Below are 16,509 nucleotides of genomic sequence, written 5' to 3' on the forward strand. Positions count from 1 at the left end.
TCCGGGCGCTTCCCTCACTGGATGGCTGCGGCAGCGAGAGGCAGAGTGGCGAACAAGGCAGGCAGAAGCTTCACACGCGCCTGCCTGGTCCCACACCGCTGCATGAATGGATTGTAAGCTCTTTCGAGCAGGGACTGTTTTCTTACTCTTTGTGATTCTGTGCAGCGCTGGTAGCACTATAGAAATAATTAATAGTAGTAGTACATTATATTATAGCAGTTTGAGGAGGACCGAGTTATGAATGGAGTAATGGGGGAAGGGAGGACTGATGTTCTATAACTACTGATATAACACTGTGGTTAAGTATGGGATTTAGTGACATAGGTATTTTGACTTAGTTGTCTATAGAAACTCATTAAAGGCTCCTTTTACTAAGCTGTGCTAGCGGTTTTGGCGTGCGCTACAATGCCACGCGTGCTATACGCTAACGCCTCCATTGAGCTGGTGTTAGTTTTTCTGCGTAGCGCAGGGGTTAGTGCGCGCTAAAAACGCTACCGCAGCTTAGTAAAAGGAGCCCTAAGCAGTATGCAAAGAACCCATAGAAATAAAAGAAATCACAGAAAAGAAAATAAGATACCTCTTTTATCGGATCTTTCCAGAAAATGAGCGTCTGCTGGGGTGACATTCCAGAAACCTAGTTTATGGCAGCTGAAAGCGTGACTTGTAGAAGCCAGTTGAACAGAAGTCACTTTTGGAATATTCAACAAGATCTTCTGTGATGAAAGCAAAGTCCCCCCCGTGCAATTATAACAAGGCAATGAACCTGTCCAGTGTTTAGACTTGAAACAACAAGGGAAGGCAGACCTAGTCAAATCAAGGTTCATTAAGGGGGCGCTCAGGGTCACAGACTGTGCACACTGCACAAGCCACGTGCAGCTTGTTGTGAATAATATCAAAATGAAGGGTGCTCTCAGTGTGAACCACCAGCGATAGGAGTCCAGCTCCACCAATTAGGTAGAGGTAATAAACCCCCACCCACACACCATCATTGAGCACCCTGAGTGTGCTGAAAATCAAAGTGAAAATATCCACCAATCAAACCCATAAATCAAACAGGTGAGTAAACCAATGAAACCTGAGCGACCCCTAAACGAACCCCCAAAAATCATCAACCAAAAAATCAAAATACAAAACAAAAAGCAATGTACTTATCTGCAAAATGAAAAATCGCATAGCTGAAACACAAGATAGAAGTACGCCAGGCAAACAGTGTTCAGACTTGACAACGGCATAGGTTTCGTGAGAAAAGGCCTAGGACTTTAAGATTTCAAAATGAAGGCAAAGCTATTAGAGAGGAAGGGAGGGAGAACTGAACAAGCATCTGTTTGAATCCTGTTTTAGTACTGTTATTGAAAGGTCCCTTTGGGCAGCTACAAAACTTAGAGACTTGAAGAAAGCACAGATTTTTATTAGCATACATATGCGACTTCTGAGCCCCAAGCTGGCTTCAGAAGTCCCGAAAACAGAAAGTTACAGAGATATTTATACATTCTTCTAGCTATACAACTGAATTCTAGAAGAAACTTTTCACGTGTTACTTTTCTTAACAATCATTGGTGCTAAACTCACACTAGCAGGTCATTAGCAGGTCACTTATCTAAGCCCTGCAGTCTTTCTGTTACATGTCGTTTATGCAGAGATAGCCATAAGAATCTAGAATGCCCAAGCTAAAACACCCAGTGCAGGCAGGCTAGAACATGAGCTAAGTTAGGTCTGCAGCTAAATATAATTCAGCATTTTATTAAAGAGAAAACTTAGTTCAACACTTAGGAAAACCAGTCCCAGACTCCTTCATTATAAAAGGAAATACTCTCTCAGTACCACCAGCTGTGCTAACAAGCAAATACCTAATTAAACTGACGTTTTACACACATACATTTGGATTCAGTAGTTGCATCCTCTGGATATAGTTGTAATTAGGGAGTGCTGTTGTCTGCTGATGTCAGCATTTGAAAGCATCAAAGAGTTTTGCATTTCTGTTGAGATAATGATCACATTTCACCAGAGGACCATGGTACTAGAAAGCCAAAATAAAGTTCATCCTGCACATGAAAGATACAGTCTAGCGTCATGCGCTCCTTATTAATCATAACTACTTCCTCCTCCCTCCCCCACCCCAACCCCCACATTTGGCGGATAAACCTGTTCAGAGAATATACAGGGTTAGGCAGCAGCTTCTGGAGAGTGGTGAACGAGCAGCAAAGATCAGCTGCTGTCAAAACAAAGCAATAGATCCCGACAGCCGCACAAACTCACAGATATTAGATATTAATATATTGTATTTCGTATGATTTTCTTTTGGCTCCTCCCTCCACACTGTCGAGGACTTGGAAGTGAATATGTTATAGTTTTTCCTATGTTTTGATAGATTTCTTGCTTGTACAATACTATATTTCTGTACAAGTGAAATTCCTTGGATTATTATAAAATTACAATAAAAATGACATTTAAAAATAAGGATGTTGGGGGGGGGGGAGGACAGATTAGGGACCTGAAATTTGAGTGGGGAGGACATTAGGCAGGCAATACCCTTGTAACCAGCCCTGAGGATATAATATTTTCATAACTGAAGCGGCACCTATTTTAAACTAAGTCTTTATACCATTTTCACTTAGCAAAAATTGTGGGTGAACGAGCTCAGCAGTTCTAGTTAAGGCAGCAAAGACCTTCCAGTTTTATGGGACGGTATGCATAAATGTTAATCCCAGTTGCAGCCTCATGTTACTGGGTGATGGTGATCAGAAAGATATTTTGTGTTTGTGCATTTACAATCACAAGTACGTGCACTGAAAGAAGTCTTAACTTCATTCTCAAGGCTGTTATTTGTGCTAGTGCATTCCAAGCCATATTACAGATTTTTTTTTCCCCCGCATTTGGGGCAGATGGTATATTTAATTAGCTTTACTCCCTAGCTGGGGGAAAAAATACAGAATGGCATCTGGTTCCTTGGCTCTTTTCAATTAAATGTCAGAAAACTTGAAATGCAGGTTACCAGAGCCCATAACTGAAAGTCTTAGGGGTACATCTTTCTGCCCCGTTGGCATCTTTCTGCCCCTGCTTTCAGGGCCTTAATGTATACATACAGTACATGTCCAAGATTCTTGTTCTGGCTCAACTCTTCTGGCGATGTGAAACTGGATCTTAACAGTATATGTTAAAGATCTTCCAGTGTTATTGGCTGGATCATTGCGCTGAATGTTGTTGCACCCCAAAACCAAAAGTGTGTTCTTCATGGATATGACATTTTAAATTAGAGCTATTTACTTTCAGAGCAAGTACTGATTGTTTGGTTGAGAATCTGCTGACATCTGTGTTAGAGAATGACAAGGGGACAAATTTTTACCCGTCCCCACAGGAACTCATTTTCCCGTCCCGGCGAGTTCTTTTCCTGTCTCTGCCCCATTCCTTTAAGCTCTGTGCTCATCTGTACAAGCCTCAAACACTTTAAAATCATAAGTGTTCGAGGTTTGTGCAGTTAAAGCAGAGCTTACAGGAATGGGGCAGGGACATTGACAAAACTCGCGGGGACGGGGTAGGAAAATTGAGTTCCTGTGGGGACAGGGACGAATTTGTCCCCATGTCATTTTCTAATCTGAGTATCTGATAGTATGGTACATATAGAGCTTGGAGCCTCAGAGAGAGTCTTGTTTTCCAAACAGAGATATTTGAATTGTTCAAGATCCCTGATCTGTTACAGTTTCAAAGAAAAATCCTTACGTACACAAAATTCTAGCTTCTATTGACACTGAGGAAATTTTCAGTACTGTAAATCAACTAAGACACAGCCACATTGGCTGGGTAGGTAGCTGATAAAAATAAAAACTAGGGAAAATCTATTTTGGTCTAAGCACTGGTAATACAAGCAGGTATAGCCATTGGTGCATTCAATCTTTCTGGACTTTGCCTTCCATCTGGGTCATTTACAGCTAGAAATTCAGTATCTTCTTAGATTATTACCTATCTTTGGAAGAGCATTTTCAAGCCTTGTCTTGGAGCATAGCTAACTGGTCTAATCAGGATATTTGTAACAAATATGCATGAGGAAAGGTTTGCATTAGCAGTTATACAACTATAAAAATCAAAACACAGTTTGATTGAACACTCGGAAATTAATCTTCCTCCTTTTTTATGAAATTCATATTTATATAAGAATATAAAGTATATATAAGATAAATTTGTATGCACTGCCTCCTTTAATGTGGGTGTATTTCATATGAGTGGAGGGGGAGCCTAATGTTAGTGCAGTGGGCTTTGATCCTCGGGAACAGGGTTTAATTCTCATTATAGCTCCTTGTGACCCTAATCAAGTCACTTAACCCTTAGGTTATGAGCCCACTAGGAGCAGACAAAGTACCTGCCTATAATATTTACAGCACTGCGTACATCTAGCAGTGCCATAGAAATGATTAGTAGTATATATGTATTTAATTGGGAAATCTTCAAAAAGGCAACAAAAATTATTATGAAAGGGATGATACATTGTCCCTATGAGGAAAGGCTAAAGCGGCTAGGGCACTTAAGCCTGGAGAAGAAATAGCTCAGGGGAGATATGATGGAGGTCTATAAAATACTGAGTGGAGTGGAATGGGTAGATGTGAATTGCTTGTTTACTCTTTTCAAAAATACTAGGACTAGGAGGCATACAATGAAGCTACTAGGTAGTAAGGTAGTAGATTAAAAACAAACTGGAGAAAATATTTCTTCACCCAACGTGTAATTAAACTCTGGAATTCATTGCCAGTGAATGGTGTGAAAACAGTTAGCTTAGCAGGGTTTAAAAAATGTTTGGATAACTTCTTAAAAGAAAAGTCCATAAGCCGTTATTAAAATGGGGGAAATTCACTGCTTATTCTAGGATAAACAGCATAAAATCAGTTTTACTTTTTTGGATCTTGCTAGATATTTTTGACCTGGGATGGCCATTGTTGGAAACAGGATACTGGGCTTGATGAACTTTTGGTCTGTCCCAATATGACAACTCTTATGTTGTATACAGAAAGCACGACTGGCTAGTTGTATCCCACACATGTTGATAACTCCTGTTATAGATAGATAGATATACACACAAACATCTAAATATTTTCTATTTTAAAAAGCTATGTTTGTATGTGCAAATAATGAAATAAATATAATTTTCATTGTTCCCCAGTTTACAAAATCCGTGAAGCACTTTAGTGAAGAGACTGGTAAAATGCAGCCAGATGAGTTCTTTGGCATTTTTGACCAATTCCTTCAGGCATTTTCGGAAGCCAAACAAGAAAACGAAAACATGAGGAAAAGAAAGGAGGAGGAGGAACGTCGAGCACGCATGGAGGCCCAGGTGAGAGATTACTAGCACCCTAAGTGGGAGCCTGGGGCCTTGCTCAGTCCTACAACCAGGAGTGTATGAAAGTGGCACAGTAGTTAAAGCTATAACCTCAGCACCCTGAAGTTGTAGGTTCGAACCCACGCTGCTCCTTGTGACCATGGGCAAGTCACCTAATCCCTCCATTGCCTCAGGTACATTAGATAGTGATCCCACTGGGACAGACAGGGAAAATGCCTGAGTACCTGAATAAATTCATGTAAACCATTCTGAGCTCCCTGGGGAGAATGGTATAGAAAACTGAATAAATAATGTTCTCTTAGGCTTCCGGGGCTGACGTCATGATTGTAGCAGTTTTCTGAGTCTCACTACGTCTGGCTACAATCAACATTTCCAAATATTCTCCCAACTAATTTAGAGAGCAGCAACGCTGATCAAGCGGTCTTATTACCAAAAGTGTTAAAGAATTGTTAGACACCATGGGGCCATCCAAGGCATTACAGTTGAGCAAAGTGACCAATTTGATTTGTAGAATATTTTGCAATTAAACAAAAAATAAAAGCAAGGAAGGTGTCTTTTCAACCAAAAATAAAGTCTTTATTTGAAACGGTGGTCCCAACAAGGATCCCTGTTTCGGCGTATAGGAAAACGCCTTCCTCAGGGGACACTTAATGTTTGAAAGACGCTGGAAACAAGAAACACTGGATAGTGCTCCTTTCTGCCACCTCACTGCCTCACTGGTGCTCTATCCAGTTAGTGTTGGAAGACAGTCTGCCAGCGAGGTGGCAGAAAAGAGCATGATCCAGTGTATCTTGTTTCCAGCATCTTTTCAAGCATAAGTGTCCCCTGAGGAAGGCATTTTCCTATATGCCGAAACAGGGATCCTTGTTGGGACCACCGTTTCAAATAAAGACTTTATTTTTGGTTGAAAAGACACCTTCCTTGCCTTTTTTGTTTGACTGTCTGTACTCTAAAGCGAGGTGTTCTGTGTTTTTGCTAGAATATTTTGCAATCACCTTTCATATGTAGTTACAGTGTAAGCAGATGAGTTAATTTGATGTTCGCATACACAAGATTAGGGATTTTCTGAAAACAATGCCTAGGGTCTTATGTCTCAAAAGCTCATAAATTGTGTATTGTCTCATCTATTTTATAAATATCCAGTGTGTTCTAAGATTGAAAGCTAAAAGAAATAGATATAGCAATAACGAATCATAGCATGTGTATTCATGAATGCAGGAGAATACATCCTTGATGTAGACCTCATTTGAGGTTTTAAGCATGATATCGAAAATAAATTACTGCAATACAATTTGCGATATAACGTCATCAAACTTAAAGAGCTGCCTAGACACTTCAAAATTCAGCAGCACGTTTCCTCTGTAAAGCTGGATTATATGATCATGTCACCCTGCTATTAATTACATTACATTACATTAGAGATTTTGATTCCGCCAATGCCTTGCGGTTCAAGGCGGATTACAAAAAAGGTATTACATGAAGAAGATATCTGGTAATTTCTAGAGGAGATAAAGAGTAGATGAGGTTGCTTTGGGGATCGGGAAGGTATTGGGGAGTGGTATTGGGAATTGATAAGGAGCTAGCAGTATTAAGTTGTTTGCAGGAATTTCTTGAAGAGTAGAGTCTTTATTTCTTTTCTGAATGTTTTGTAATCTGGGGTCATAATTAATAGATTGGAGATTTGTTTGTCGAGTTTTGCTGCTTGTGTGGCTAGGAGGCCATCATATAGTTTTTTCCATTTGACTTCTTTGATTGGAGGGTATGTGAATGGAGTGTGGGTTTTCCTATGTCTGGTTGATGTAGTTTGGGTGAGGCGGTTGTTTAGATAGGTTGGGCTGTCGCCATTTATGGTTTTAAATAGTAGACAGTAGAATTTGAATAGTATTCTTGCCGGGATTGGAAGCCAGTGTGAGTTGAGGTATGCCTCTGTGGTGTGGTCATGTTTCCTCAATGAATAGATAAGTCTCAGTGCTGTGTTTTGGATTGTTTGTAATTGTTTTATCATTGTTGCTGGGCAGGGGAGGTATAGAATGTTGCAATAATCTAGAAGACCTAGGACTAGGGATTGTACTAGCAAAGAATTTTCGAACTTGTCTTAAATTTCTCATAACTGCGAATGATTTCTGAATTGTTTTATTGATTTGTGGTTGCATGGTGTAGCATCTATCTATCATCATTCCTAGTAGTTTTAGGGTGGGTTGAATTGGTAGTTAATCAAGTTAATTTCTATATTGGTTAAGGTTGGGACTTTGTTATTTTCAAGGAGGATGAATTTTGTTTTATCTGGGTTCAGCTTCAGTTTATGATCTCTCATCCATGTTACTACCATTTCTAATGTTCGGTGTAGTGTGTCTGTCATAGAGGGCTTTGGTTGATCAAAAGGTATGAGAATGGTGATGTCATCAGCATAGCTATATGAGGTTAGGCCTAGTTTGTCCAGGATTGAAGAGAGATTGAAGAGAGTGGGGGATAGTGAGGATCCTTGGGGTACCCTGCAGGGGTTGGACCAAGGTTCTGATTTTTCTTTGTCCGACTTAACTCTGTAGGTTCTGGATTTGAGGAATCCTTCAAACCATGAGTATACCTTATCGGTGATACCTATTGTGTCCAAAATTTGCAGTAGGATGTTATGGTCTACCAGGTCAAATGCTGCGGTCAGATCCAGTTGTATGAGCAGCATTTTTTTTCCTGTGCTGAGGTGTTATCTAGTTGGGTCAACAAGGGAGCCTAGTAGTGTCTCTGTGCTGAAGTTTGTTCTGAAGCCGGATTGCGTGGGGTGGAGTATGTTGTGGTCTTCCAGATAGTTGGTGAGGAGTTTGGCTACTAGCCCTTCTGTTAGATTGACATAGAGAGGTATTGAGGCAATGGGTCTGTAATTGGATGGTTGATCCATTGCTCCTTTAGAGTCTTTTAGGATCAGTGTGATGACTATTTCGCTGAGGTCAGTTGGGAAGAGGCCATTTGTGAGCATGATTTGTATCCATTGTAGGAGTAGGGTTCGTGCTGGAGGTTTTTAAGAGAAATGATGGGCAGTGGTTGAGGTCACATGAAGCATGGCTGTATTTTTTGTAGAATTTGTTAAGGTCGGACCACTGTATAGTGGGGAAGTGAGACCAGGTTCTATCAGCAGCTATTGATTCTTTTTCTGTGGGAGGTATTGTGATTTATTTTGGGTGGGTTGGGGTATTGTTGAGGGTAGCTCTGGCATTTGTGATTTTGTTCTTGAAGTGTTCTGCTAAAAGGGTGGCTGAGGGGGGGGTGTATTGTTAGTGGTCAGGTAGGGTTTGGTATCGGTTAGATCTTTTAGTATTTGAAATAGTTTTTTGGTGTCTTGAGTTTCTGTGCCTATTAAGTTGGTGTAGTATGTTTTTCTCTTATCCTTTAGTTGTAGTTTGTATTGTTTGTTTAGTTTTTCCATGGGTTTTTTGTATGTTCTAGGTTAGTTTTTCTCCATTTTCTTTCTAGTCATCTACATTGTCTTTTGAGTAGAAGTAGTTCGTTGTCAAACCGCTGGTCTGCTCGTCTGCTGGTTCTGGTTTTGGTTTGTATTGGGGCTAGTTCATCAAGGCTGTGAGTGCTCAGTTTGCGCCATTGTGAGATGAAGTCTTTGGGGTTGCATTCTTGTATTGTGTCATCTATTTTATTCCAGAATTTGATTGGCTCGATGTGTTTGTGTGAGTTGTAGGTTACTTTTTTGCATTTTGGTGTGGTTTTGTTTTTGGTCCAGTTGATGTTGAAGGAGTATGTGTAGTGGTCTGACCAGAGGGATCGGGACCATATTCCATTAGATGTATGATTGAGATGGTTGATGGGTCATGAAGGTTGCGATGTTAAGTTGGTGACCTTTCTCATGGGTGGTTTGTGGGTCTAAAATCTGGAATGATAAGGCATCAAGAAATAAAAGGAAGTTCTCAACTTGTTTGGATGATTAGTCTTCAAGGTGTAGGTTTAGATCTCCTAGGATTAGGTTGTAGGTTGCTGTTAGCGAGTTTCTGTATATAGTTTTCAAGTTCAGGCCTTGCTGTGGTCCAGTTTCCGGATGTTATGTAGCAGTTTAGTGAACCTTTTAGTGTGGAGCATGAAAGTTGGCAGGCTAGAAGGTCCATGTATGAGATGGATGTTTTTTCAAGTGTATTTAGGGTTAGGGATTCTTTGATTAAGATTGCTAGTCCTCCTCCTCTTTTTTTTTCTCTCTGCAGACTACTGTTATTTTGTATTCATATGGGCAGACTTCAGTTATTCTGGGATCTGTGTCTGATGTTAGCCAGGTTTCTGTGAGGAAGAGGCAGTCTAGGTTTTCATTTTTTATCCAGTTTTTCGTTTTAATCCAGTTGCACTGGCTCTCTGTGCAATTTAGATGCCAATTCAAAATTATATGCCTATCATTCAAAGTACTCTAATATTCTCAACCGGTTTACTTAGCATCCGTCACTCTACCATACACTCCTTCCTGTGCACTTAGGTCAATTGATGCGAGCAGACTAGTTCTCCCCTCTCCCAAACTAGCCCATTATGAATCTACAAGAAAATCAGCTTATTTTTTTATCTCACCTTTTCTATGGAATAAATTGCCACCTCTGATTCGTGTGGAATGATCTTTTCCCAAATTTAAGACTCTTATAAACGCATTTTTAAAAAATAGCTTTTAACTGTTCCCTTCAGGAAGACTGATCTGGATAAGATAACACAACTGTTTTTTATGCATGACTGGCTACTTGTATTTATGTATGATTGGTCACCTGTATGAAAGTAGACTTCACTATAATGTTATGGCGTTTCTTTCCTCTGTTCTTTGTTTTTGAATTGTAAGCCACCTAGACCTTTTGCTTTGGCGGGATATCAAATGAACAATAAACATAAACATATCCTATCAGATAGACTTGATGGACATTGACTTTATGAGGCAGATAAGTAATTGTTTATTGAAAACTTCTATACCGCTGCTAATGATTGGAGGAGTCAATTCAGAGCGGTTTATATGAGCTTTGTAATGGTGTTACAGCGCATGAGCTTCTGTATCGTGCAGTGTGTTCAGATTACTCCTACTTCAATTCGCGCTTAGTTTCTATATCATGAGCTATGTTCATCTTGGATATACTAACTTCCTGATAATCATAGCACAGATAATCAGGTTTATCGTGCCCCTGTCCCTATTGTGTTTATCCTAAAGATGTTCCTAGTGAGGACTAGCCAATTATCTCCTCTTTGTTGCATTATTGGATATACTGTTCTGTGTTTTTAATGGGTGCTGTTTTTTTTACTTATTGTTGTTTTACTTTACTTATTGTTTAAGAAAACAATACAAAAATTAAGAATAGTGCAAAACTTTCGCTTGATCTTCGGATTGAGGAAAAACAACCACCTTAGCCAATGGTTGCCAATGGAGGCTCGAATGCTATTCAAATTTGCCAGTATTTGTTTCAAGCAGGTCTGGGGACTAGCGCCTTCTTACCTACTACCACATTTCACATTACACAACCCCACACGACCAACCAGAAACCGTAACATATTTACATACCCAAAGATCACAGGCTGCAAATACAAATCCTTTTTGGACAGGTCCTTCATGTACTAAGCAAGCAAACAGCAGTCCTGGCTGGGAAATTACATTAATGGAACCAGGATGACCTACGGCGCATTCCGGAAAGCAATTAAAACTGCACTGTTTGACAAATTCATCTCCTAAACTGAAAGTTCACCACTTATTAAGTTATATTCTCCTTCTATTCAACCTCAGTGTAATATGTTTGTCCTTTTATCTATTTCTTATATAATATGCTGTACCCCTTCTTCTTGCATTCTGTAATTCGCTGATTGTCCAGCCTTCTTCGATGTGAACCGCCTAGAAGTCTTTTCAACTGTGGCGGTATAGAAGAATAAAGTTATTATTATTATTCAAGAGATTCTAACCAGCACTGGGTGATACACAGCAGATATTTATGAAGTAGCTAGGACAGTATACAATTTATGAATCCTTCTGTGAAAATAGTAGTAAATGATGTCAGATAAAGATCAGCATGGAATGCTGTGACTATTTGGGGTTTTGCCAGGTACTTGTGACTTGGATTGGCCTCCATGAAGACGGGATACTGGGCTGGATGGACCATTGGTCTGACCCAGTAAGGCTATTCTTATGTTCTTATGGTTCATCTAGTCTGCCCAATAAGGTGGCTAGAGTTGCACGTGTTGCTCCATTCAGGTTACCTAGCTCTGTCCTTGATTAGGGTTGTATCTTCCATTCCATGTAGGTACACCCCTCTGTGCCTTTGAGTGCAGGAGTAGCCTGATGGCTAGCACAGTAAGCTGAGACCCTGGGGAGTCAGATTCAGTTCCCACTGCAGCTCATTGTGACAAAGGGCAAGTTACTGAACCCCCAAGTACAAACACTTAGATCAGTGGTTCTTAAACCTGTCCTAGGGGAACCCCAGCCACATGGGTTTTCAAAATATCCCTAATGAATATGCATGGGGCAGATTTGCATATAATAGAGGTGATGCAGATCTGCCTCATGCATATTCATTAGGGATATCTTGAAAACCCATGTGGCTGGGGTGGGTTCCCCTGGATGGTTTAAGAACCACTGGCTTAGATTGTGAGCCCACCAAGGACAAAGAAAGTGCCTGTAATATAATATGTAAACTGCTTTGGTTACAAGCAACTCAGAAAGACGATCTCTCAAACCTTGTCCATCTGATAAGATATCATATTTAAAACCTTAAATGAGGACTGCATAAAGGGAGTATTCTCCTGCATTCACGACTACACATGCCATGATCCATTATTGTTATAATCCATTACTTTTGGCTTTCAATCTTATAACACACTGGATATTATAAATAGATGAGATAATATACAATTCATGAACTTTTGAGAAAATCTAGTCAAACAAGGAACTATATGGTATGGGGGGGGGGAAACTGTGATGAAATTTATGGAGTTGTTACAGTGATATGACATGTTTCATTTAAAATGTTCTCCCCTTTTTTTAAAGTCCATTATACTGTATATGCATTTAAGGGTTGAGAGATTGGTTTGTCTTAATAAAATAGATGCTATTTTTATTTTTAGGCATTTGGGCATATTTCAAAAGCATTAAAAAGTGCATACTTTACAGAAAATATTGTTCAATTTTCTGCAGAAAGAATAAAGATGCCTTGGTCATTTGGCCAGTCATACAGTTTTCTTTTTTTTTTTTCTTGTGATATCACAAGGTCACTGGTAGACAGTTTCTTATCCAAGGAGCTGTCATCAGCATCCAGTGGTAAGCTATGGGATATGTGTATACCAGGTTCTGGAAGGAGCCACAGGGACAAGATGGATTGGCTGGGGAAGGTTATTAAACAGAAAAATTTTAACAAATTGTTAAAGAGCTCATGGGTGTCCAAAGGAACAGGGCAAAATGACAAGGCAATAATAAAAATATGCTCACCATATGCTTTCAGGCAGATAAGCTTGGACATCAAGCTGCCAGATGGTATAAATTAATATCTGGACTTATACATAATAAACCCAAAAATGCTCTTAGAGACATTTGGAGTATCGAGATTAAACAGTATATTTCTGTATCTCGATGGCCACAGATTTGGTCTTGGAGATTAAGAAGTACAGCGTCGGCATCTATGACACAAACTTGGTTCTTTTTGTTACATCGTTCTTTTTGGACCCCGGTTATATTGAATAAGTTAGATAATTCAAGGTCTAATAGATGCTGGCACTGTCATCTAGACATAGGAACATTAGACCACTTACTGTTTTATTGCCCTATGATATTGAGTTTTTGGAAATCGATTTGGGGTCATATTAATAATAATTTAGAAATTGAGATCCCTTTGTCTTATGAAGTAGTGATTTGCGGTACTATATTATATGTTAAAGATCCCCTAGACAAATTTAAAATACGTCTTTTTTTGATTATGAAGGGTACAGCTATACAATTGATCACATGAAATTGGAAGAACTGGGATCGATTTAATTTCACATTCTAGTGGGCAAATTTGTGTTAATCTATAAATATGAGAAAATGAATGCAGGTTTGACGGGAAATATGAAAAAATTCAAATTAATATGGGGCCCATTGATGTCTTTTGTAGAATCATCATAGTTTCTTTTTCTTGACATATTTTTGCATATCCAGAGATAGGGGAGGGTGGGAGTTTGAGGGGGGTAGGGGGAGAGTATATTTTGGGATTATGAAACACAGTTTCTGTATGATTATAAATGGTTAATATATTTTAGATATAGGGTATTTGGAATGATATTAAGTGTTGAGTAACATATATTGAAAAGGTTAAAATAAATAGATAATTTACATCTGAATTGGGTTGGGGGAAGAAATATATTGTAACATTTATTTGTTTGATTATAGTGCTATTTTGAAGATAATTATATGTATAATTTCAAAGCACTGTTTTAGAATGGAAAATTAATAAAGATTTATTTTAAAAAAAAATAAAAAATATGCTCACCAACTGTATTCCACTTGGTAAAACTCTATTTTCATAAAATGATTTACCAAGAAGGATCTTGGGGCCCTTGATTCCCTTTTCTATCATGACATTATTCAAAACTGTAGTGATTTGTAAGAAGACGGAATACACGTGTAACTTAAGCGCTCTGAAATGTCTTGTTTAAAAGGTTAAGAAACGGTAATAGCTAACTGTTCCTAATTCTGTGCTCACTTTCCCAGCTGAGGGAGCAGCGTGAGAGAGAACGTAAAACCAGAAAAGCAAAGGAGAATGGCGAAGAAGGAGGGGAGTTTGATGACCTGGTCTCAGCTTTGCGCTCGGGGGAAGTCTTTGACAAGGACCTTTCCAAGTTAAAACGGAATCGCAAACGCATCACCAACCAGATAACGGACAGCAGTCGGGAAAGACCAGTGACAAAACTCAACTTTTAAAGTCCTTGATCTTAGTACTGCTTAACTACTATTGTTATTACTTTTATAATATAATTTTTAGAAAACTCAATAGCAGTCTTTTGAAGTGACTAAAATTCATTTGGTTGTCATACTGCCTTGCTTTCTACACTGTGGCTGTCCTGTCTTCCCTTTTATTTGTCTGGCTATATAGTAATATTCATGTCCAGTCCTTTAGGTCTGCAGGCAGGTTGGGTTTTCAGGATATCTCTAATAATTATGCATGAGAGAGATTTTAATACAGTAGGGGTAGTATGCATGAGAACCCTATCCCATAGGGCTAATATGCAGACTGCGAGAGGCAGCCCGGCTACCTCCCTTGGTCAGTAGTGAATCTGAATATTCAATGCTGGGGCCATATCCAACCACTAGCATTGATTTTATGGGTTAATTGCTGGCACGACAGACATAATTAGCCAAGCCGATGTTCACCAGCTGGCCAGCTAAAGCCTAGCTGCCAAAGATAGCTGAATATCGAAGGTTGGTCAGCTTAAGGGTATTTAGGTGGCCAGTGGCCCATCCCTGGCTGACTGAATGTCAAGTGACAAGTGTTAGAGGTATCCTGAAAACATGACCTGGTTGCAGCCCTGAAGGCTTGCCAATGTTTTGCTACTGGGCTGTATGAGTGAGAGGTATGCTTGTGCTTATACAGAATTTGAGAATAAATGTACATGGAAGTGTGTGTCAAACAGTATTATGTACATATGTGTATAGAAAATGGACATAGATGTGTATACCAACTGTGTATAATTTCCTTTCTTTTGAACTTTAAAAAAAATAGTTGGGGTGGGGAGGGATATTTCCTGGTGCAGGAGCACATTTTGTCTGTCAAACAAGGTAGTAGAAAAATACCTTGCAGTTTATAAAAACCAGTCTCTAGTTAGATTTGGTGTGTACTTTTGGAATTCCTTGGATAAGTGTAGCTGGTGTTGCTGAAGAGTGGTGTGGACTTTCTGGTAGCTGGTTTGGGAGTACTAGCAGTGGTCAATGGGATCAACGTAATGCATTCAGGTCTGGCATCAGCAGAGGTGGGTAGTACAGGCACATCCACTCATTCTAAAATGCACCAGAGAGTACAGTGGGAAAGTTGGTCAACTCTTCTTCCCAAGCCATTTTGGTTGGTTTAGGGAAGGATAGCAACCTTGTTGGGTGGACTTGAGTCCCTTGTGAACATAAATTGTCTGAGAATGCTTTTGCAAAAGAAGTCACTTGTATACATTTTGTGGCGATTCCCTGCCTGGTCGAACTTGAGAGGATTCTCTTGAAAGAAAACAGACAATGTTCAGAGTCTCTCGCTCTGTTTTTCTTTCGTTTTTATTATTTTATCTAGTGGGAGAAACTTCATTCATTGTCAGGATGGTAGGTTTAAACCAGTGGTCTCAAACTGGCGGCCAGGGAGCCACATGTGGCCCGCCAGGTACTGTTTTGAGGCCCTCGGTATGTTTATCATAATCACAAAAGTAAAATAAAACAGTTTCTTGATCATATGTCTCTTTAGCTATAAATGACACTATTATTATTAAGACTTAGCCAAAAGGAAAGATTTATAAACTATAAAGAGTTTTACCTCATGCAAAATTGTCATTTCTTTAATAAGACATTAACTATTTTTTTCTGAGGCCCTCCAAGTACCTACAAATCCAAAATGTGGCCCTGCATAGAGTTTGAGTTTGAGTCCACTGGTCTAAACCAAAGTCCTCAAAGAGTGATGTACAAAATTTGTATTTGGCTATTAAAAACAAAATACAAACCAAAAGGCCAGTAACCCTTTGTCTGTAGTAATGTAGCTTTCAAAGAATTTGCTGTTCGTGTTTCAATAACTTATGTGAGTAAAACAGACTGCAAAATTTCAATCCAATTAAGAAAGCTCTCAGGGAAAAAATATACTTTGCAAGAAAAAAATTGGTAAAGAAGACTCAAATGGTTGCATCAAATGTAGCATCATTTAATACCCTTCAATTGTACAATACCTAAGAAGGACTGTTATATCATTTTTACTGTTATTTATTATGAGTTTTTAATGCCATATATGGTGTTTTCTCCAGGGAAAGAGTGTAATTTGTCCTGTTGCACTTGAACTCAACCTTTATTGGGTTAGCAACTCTTACTTCATGTCGTGTCAATGGTGTGATTGTATTAGAAAAATTGGTTTGCCAGTGTGACTAAGTATACAGCAAATGTACTGTTAAGCATTTGCACTGCAGGTGAAATGTGGTTTCTAGCAGAGGTAAGAAGCAATTCTGCGCTGTCTTAAACGCTGTGAAATATT

At 39.2% G+C, this 16,509-nt stretch overlaps 1 protein-coding gene across 1 annotated transcript in view; it reads left to right on the top strand.

The window, feature by feature from the left end:
- The window catches only part of DAAM1 (dishevelled associated activator of morphogenesis 1), a 342,176-nt gene extending 326,449 nt beyond the window's left edge, over window positions 1–15,727 (top strand). Inside the window, 2 exon segments of the mRNA XM_033952248.1 lie at window positions 5,150–5,320; window positions 14,013–15,727. Coding sequence (XP_033808139.1) covers window positions 5,150–5,320; window positions 14,013–14,222 — 381 coding nt within the window. The 3' untranslated portion in view covers window positions 14,223–15,727.
- The last annotated feature ends 782 nt before the right edge of the window (window positions 15,728–16,509 follow it).

The sequence above is a fragment of the Geotrypetes seraphini genome, chromosome 7 (genome assembly GCF_902459505.1).
Source record: "Geotrypetes seraphini chromosome 7, aGeoSer1.1, whole genome shotgun sequence".
NCBI classification, from domain to species: Eukaryota; Metazoa; Chordata; class Amphibia; order Gymnophiona; family Dermophiidae; genus Geotrypetes; species Geotrypetes seraphini.